The sequence below is a fragment of the Lygodium microphyllum genome, chromosome 18 (genome assembly GCF_053477565.2).
Source record: "Lygodium microphyllum isolate KBCC chromosome 18, Lygodium_microphyllum_v1.1.10, whole genome shotgun sequence".
In the NCBI taxonomy this organism is placed as follows: domain Eukaryota; kingdom Viridiplantae; phylum Streptophyta; class Polypodiopsida; order Schizaeales; family Lygodiaceae; genus Lygodium; species Lygodium microphyllum.
The window spans coordinates 19,535,916-19,542,497 of NC_141152.1; the positions used below are offsets into that span (position 1 = coordinate 19,535,916).

Consider the following 6,582-nt stretch of genomic DNA (forward strand, 5'->3'; position numbering starts at 1 on the left):
TAGATATAACTATAGAGATCAATGACAAGGATTCGTATATGTTCAACGCTTGTCTCCTAGTAAATCAAAATTTGGACTACGTTATTTGTGAATAGACCAGTCAAGAACAAGCCTATAGCCAAGATTGTGAGCAAGGATGCTCATAGACACATCTTGGCAAAGAAAACCCCTATTTGTAAATAGACCTGCCAAGAACAAGCCTATTGCCAAGATTGCGAGCAAGGATGCTCATAGACACATCTTGGCAAAGAAAACCCCTGGCTCGCATGTTGACCTTTCTGTCTGGCTGCTATTACGGAGGCCATACTGAGCGTAGCCGTAGCACAGCATTATGGGAGTAGAGTTAGAAGCGAGGAAGCTGATCAAATTTTATCATCATGATGGTCGATGGAAGACACAGGTGCTAGCCGGGGTGTCTGCGTCAGTGGTATTGGTACTTCTGCTTGTTGGGAATTATGGAATCAGTTTCACGAGGCTGGGCAGATTAGCCATGGATAGTGCCGTTGTAGCAGTTGATAATATGATGATGATCACCACTTCCAAATTATATGCAAGAGAGGAGGCTCATGAGTTGATGAGTCCTGAGATGCAGGGCGTCCTTCGTTTGCTCAGCGTCAACGGCTCCACGCCTTGCCATCATGCGCGGACCAAATCGGCGGTCGCCGCCTTGGGGGGGCAGCTGCCAATTCGTGAGGCGATGAATGATAAGAAATCTTCCCAGCAGCAGCTTGTGCGCATCCAAGCCTACTCGGCCTTCACCTTTATGCTGACGTCTCTGCAAGAGGACGGCACACCGCGCTGCTCTGGCGGGGACTTCTACGAGACGAGGCTGGCTGGCGAGCTCTGGCTATCGCGGCCGCCGGTGGTGGATCACGGCAACGGGTCGTACACGGTCACCATCCTGGTCGACCGGCAGGTGCCGGGTGTCTACAACTTCACGGCCTATCTGCTCTTCGACAACTTCCATGGGCTGGATTACGACCCGCGGCCGTGGGCGATAGTGGAGGAGGTGGTGGCCTTCCAGGTGGAGGTTGGGGCGGGGGCGGGGATCGCAGCATCCGCTCTGCCGCCAGTATGCGGGCTGGAACACGGGGAGAGGCCGGTGGTGGGGAGGTGGGCGAGGGCCCGGTTCAACGGCTCGTGCGCGGCGGACGGCGAGGGGAGGTACGCGTGGTGCGTGAGGCCGGACGAGAGGTGCGACAGGCGCCTGTGCGAGGGGCGCGTGGCGCTGCTGGAGAGCAACGGATGGGTGTACTGGAGCCCCGCCTGCGTCTTCCGCCTCTGGGAGCGCGACGCCGCCTGGGAGCTACTGCAGCACCGTCGGCTCTTCTTCTGGGGGGACTCCAACCTGCAGGACGCCATCTCGAACCTGCTCTTCTTCGCGCTAGGCCTGCCCAGGCGCCCCCGCACGGACCGCGTGTCGCTGCGCCGGGCCTACGCCAACCCGCGCGAGCCCGCCCAGTCGCTGCGCATCTCGATGCTGTTCAACGGCCACTACGACGCCAGCCGCAACGGCCTTGGCCTGGCGACCCTGCAGTTGAACGCCACCTACAGGGCCCGCCTCAGAGGCCTCTTTCTCGAGGACTCACCCGACGCCCTCGTTCTCACGGCGGGCCTGCACGACGGCGAGCATTTCGCCCACGTGCAAGACTTCGCGGGCGCCGCCGATTACGCCGCCGACTTCTGGCGTGCCACGCTGGCCGCCACGCGTCGCCCTGTCGTGGTGGTCTTCCGCGCCGCCGTCGCGCCGGCTGGCGTGGCCCGTGGGCGCCTCAAGCAGGCCAACCCTCAGAAGATGGAGGTCTTCAATGCCATCCTGGCCTCCGCCCTCCGTCTGAAGCTCAGCTCGCTTGGCCCCAGAATCAAGCTGTGCTTGCTGGATGCCTTCGACGTTACCTTCCCCTTCCACTTCGACCACACCAATAGCGATGGCGTCCATTACGGACGCGAGCCAAAGAGCAACCTCCCCCCCTGGCATGGCCGTCCCCACCAATACTTCGTCGATGTCATGCTCACCCACATGTTGCTCGAGTGCCTTGGTTCGCATCTTCCTCCTCTTCGAAGCCAAGACTTCATTCGCTAAATACCCTGCCACGACTACCTGAGATGTGAAAGGTGAGGAATCAGCCTACCCAGACCTCACCGCAGGTTGTACAGTAGTAGTAGCTTCAAGGCTGCAATATAGAATTTACTTAAAGAAATCACATGAGTTCCAACTTGACGACCAAACGGAAATATGCCGAAGTGAGGAAAGTGCATATCCCCCCCCCCCCCCCCCCCAGCCACCCAATTCAAAGAACTAACAAACTAGGTGCGAGTGACAAAGACAGTAGAATAGACTAATGCCTTTAAAATAAGCCCAATGGATATTCAAGAACTGGCAAGAGTTCAAACACCTCTTAATGCATTCACTTTTTTATTGAGGATCTTCTTTATCTCATATGCGTTGGGCCTGCATGACTCTATTGCCCATCCACATTTGTTCGTGGCCCAAAAATTGTGGAATGAACATGTTTTTGACATGTGGCATCGTGCCCTGTATTTATAAGGTTGGGCAAGGGGTTTGACTTGGTGTGTAACCAACCTTAGAGGAGGACCATAGCCTTCAATTGCATGTGCAATGTAGACAAAGAAAAGTTGAAATTGGGTATGAATTTCTAGAAGAAGTGCTTCTTGCCTTGCTAGATGATAAGGTTGCTATTCTAATTGATAGGACACTTAGGATGCCGGTTAAAAGAAAGAGGTATGTGGAGAGAGAGAGAGATCATCATGGCACTTTTGGATGAAAGAGAGAGAGGGGCGAAGATAAAATTATTATATATATATATATATATATATATATATATATATATATATATAAGTTTATACATACATACTTTTGTAGTTATAACTAGAGAAACAAATCTTTAAAAAAAGATGTGTTGTTCTCATAATTTTGATAGTCTAAGTTTGAAATCTTAAAGTTATAATATATTGATTTATAAATTTTTAATTATTGTAAATCTCTTGTCAAAATATTTTTATTAAATGTATGTGATTTTGATGTGAAATTTATGAGATGATATTAATAGTAAATTTTAACTTTTGATAATATTATATTTATTTTTTGATTATAAATAAATTTAAAATAGTATTTATGCTTAAATTTTGAACTCTTTATTTTTATTGGATTTTGTATATTGATTTATAATTTTTTTCATTACTAATATGATTTTTTATTTCACTTTTAATATGTTTACATAGACTTTGTGTGATCTCAATAGAAAATTAATAAGTGAAATTATGTGTGATTCTTTAATTTTACTAATATCACTAGGAAAATAATACTTCACTTTCTTTTGGTATTATATATCATTTTATAGATTTGGTATACAATTTTGATATTGAGAGAGATAGTTACACTTCAACATAACTTTTCACATTAAATATCATTAATGTATACTACTCTTCTTCTTATTAATTAAACCATTGATTAAAACTTATGCATGATTTATTCAATAATTACAAATTCAAATAAGAGATTTTAATTATGATTGGTTTTTTATTTATATAAAAACATTTTTATGGTTAAGAGGCTATAAACTTTATTTTTTGTTGCAACACTAAATTAAAATGTTGGATTGATTTAAAAATAATTTTTCTAATTCGATTTTATATATTGTGTTTAATATAAGGTTAAACTTTTATCATGTTCGTCATTCATATGCTTAATTTATGTGGTAGCATGTATTTAGCAATATTATGAAATAGAGGCTATTGGTTACATACATGTATTGTAAATTATTTTATTGGTTTCATTGATTTTGGTTTGTATAATCCAATACACTTAGGCCTCTTTGCTTTAATCCATATCATCTCTATGCCAATTTCTCTTTTTCAAGAGGAGAGACAAAGACCTCAGCCATAAGTGTCTTGGATGCATCCCAATTCTCTACAAGTATATTCTCTTTCTTAATGTATCTCCACCAAGTATTTGTAAATCCTTCCAAATACAAAGATGTAAAATGAATCTTCATATCATCAGTTCTAGGGAATATATCAAAGTAAGATTTCAATTTTGAAATTCATTCATCTAGATCGGATGGTGAAGATGATTGCCCATTGTACTTTGCCAAAATGATCTTATCCTTCAGCTCTCTTTCATGAAAGGGTTGTTGTCCCAAAATAGACTACTCATGGTTATTAGGCGTTGAACCTCCAAAATAAGATGGTCCTTTCCCAATAGGTGGTTGAGAACTAGTATGAAACCTTCCCGTTGATAGAGAACCTTTAGGAAATTGGGAATTCAGCCCATAAGCTTGGGCATTAGCACCATTCAAATTGCCCAAATAGTCATCATACTTTTGTGAAGTCTCACCTACTTTATATTGACTATTGGGAATACCCCTTTGTCCAATGATACCATGATCTTGACCATTTTGTTTAGGTGGCTGAAGTGGGACTCAAGGTTCACTGTTTGAATGAGCTTTCCCCTTAGCTTCCTTGGTTCCCATTTGTATTTGCATCCATTGGGAGAATTGAGCCATTATTTGAGCATTGGATTCTACTAATTTTTCAATGAAAGCCTTCATTTGGGTAGTAGAATCCACCAACTTCTATATGGAAGACTTCGTTTGATTAGTAGACAATACCATCTGCTCCACTCTGGCTAACAGCTCCATATGCCTTTGAGTATGTCTATTCTCATATTCACACTTGGTATTATTGAGTGTGCTGATTTCTCCTTGCATTTGAGCCTCTTCAAGGACCTCTTGAGATGTATTTTCCAACATGGAATCTCTGATTTACTGTGCATACTCATCCTCCGTATTACTCTTTTCCTTATGACCTACCATAGTAGTGCAATCTTGTAGTATCCCCTTTTAGAAAATTGGTTGTAGCTTAAGTTAGGAAACTTTGATCCCCAAAATTTTTAAATCAAATCAGAGCTAACAATACCCTCTTCAAGATGAGCTACAGCACATCATAAAATATTTAGGAATGAAAATTATGCAATTCAATCTTTGAGGATGAATTGTCCAGGCCTACACCCTGTTTTAACCTATAAGTACCATGTTTCCACCTGTGAGAGCAAAATGGTAGTGCTTGATGGCTAGTTGGATTAGACTTGTGGACACCTTGTAGTACCTACACCTATACTTCAATGATGAAGATGGTACCTATAATGACCTATATATACCCTAAATTGTCATATAAATCCACTGTTTTACCCTGTGTTAATCTTGAATGTACTTGAGTCGTTAAAGGTGCTTCAATCTTCAATTATCCACTCGTTGTACCTATGTGAGGGATAAAAAGATAGGACATGCTCCTTACACAGGCTTCGAATCACTGGGAGGTGGGCAAAGTTTTCTCCAATTTGGTTAGTGGCAACCCTTTGGGATCTTTAATAGTTGTAACGTGTCCACCTGTGCACTTGTTGGGACACGTCTTAGCAACCCATCGGGAAGAGAGTCCAGAAAGCGTCGCCCCGGCACTCCCATGGAATGTCACGGGGTTTGCAATCTAGGTCTTTCCGATTCTACCACAAAGCAGAAGCATTCTGGCCGTTCCCACTTAGGATCGACCTAAATCAGGGTTTCCCTAATGGTCAAATTCCTAGAACGGCAGCTAGCGTCGAACCCCAGGTGAACTACTTTACGCAGAAATGTTAGGGATGAAGTAGATTCATGCTGCACTTGGTTCAAGGAGAATGGAAAACGAGAGGGATGCAAAGCTCGATCTCTCTGCCCATAAGGCATAGTCCCATTCCGTTCCCCTAGAATAGCATAAATCAGGACTCTAGCATCCTAGATTCTAGCTCAACGTTCCTTGCTGTCAATTTCCTTCGAGAAAAGTTCCCGGCCAACCGGGACCACCCATCCGTAGGACGGACCCATGGCCACATCCACCGCACTTTCCTCAGGGTTGCTTTAGTTGTCTAATTATCTACCATGTTTAGTTTGACATGCAAAGACAGCTTCCTTAATTAGCCATTTAGTCACTGGTTCCTTCACATGACTTAAGCACTGACATAAAAAAAAATGTCAAACAAGCTCCTTTTCAGCAATTGATCTTATTTATCAGTCTTTGGAATACATCATAATAATCCAGCCCGAAGGCTAATCCATAATCCATCCCAAAGGCTAATCCATAATCTGCCCGAAGGCAATCCATAATCCGCGCGAAGGAAATCCAGCAATCCTCAGGGATTACTATTCGAAGATTCCACCCATAGACTAGTATGCGGGCCTCGTGATCCAATCTCGAGTCACGTCGGCCTCTTGTGCAGGACCCAGATGCAAGGGATTTACGGCCAGAGCCCCCTTGCACCCAAGCGTCCTCCTGCTCCAAGTAGCACCCAACAGAGAGACCTCTCGCGGCGGGTTCGGTCCACATACCCGGTGCGGCTAACAATCCCCTTGGTTAGGGTCAGGCAGACAGTCCGGGGTAACTGATACTGCCTCTCTCTCCAGGCCTTCAACCTGAAGCATTAATTATTTTTCCATCTTTTAGTTCCTTGAGCAAAGAAATACAAATAGTGCTCCTAAACTATACAAACACAATCAATCTAGTGGTCATTTGTTTGGCTAACTACTAAGG

At 44.2% G+C, this 6,582-nt stretch overlaps 1 protein-coding gene across 1 annotated transcript; it reads left to right on the forward strand.

Moving 5' to 3' along the window:
• Window positions 1-216: 216 nt before the first annotated feature.
• LOC148020650 (uncharacterized) lies at window positions 217-2,258 on the forward strand. Its single transcript, XM_087699425.1, has one exon. It carries the CDS (start codon window positions 332-334, stop codon window positions 2,081-2,083), a length of 1,752 nt encoding a protein of 583 aa, XP_087555551.1. The 5' UTR covers window positions 217-331; the 3' UTR covers window positions 2,084-2,258.
• The last annotated feature ends 4,324 nt before the right edge of the window (window positions 2,259-6,582 follow it).

Excerpts from the sequence above, each read along its gene's own strand:
- LOC148020650 (XM_087699425.1), top strand. The coding sequence starts at position 332 with ATGGGAGTAGAGTTAGAAGCGAGGAAGCTGATCAAATTTTATCATCAT.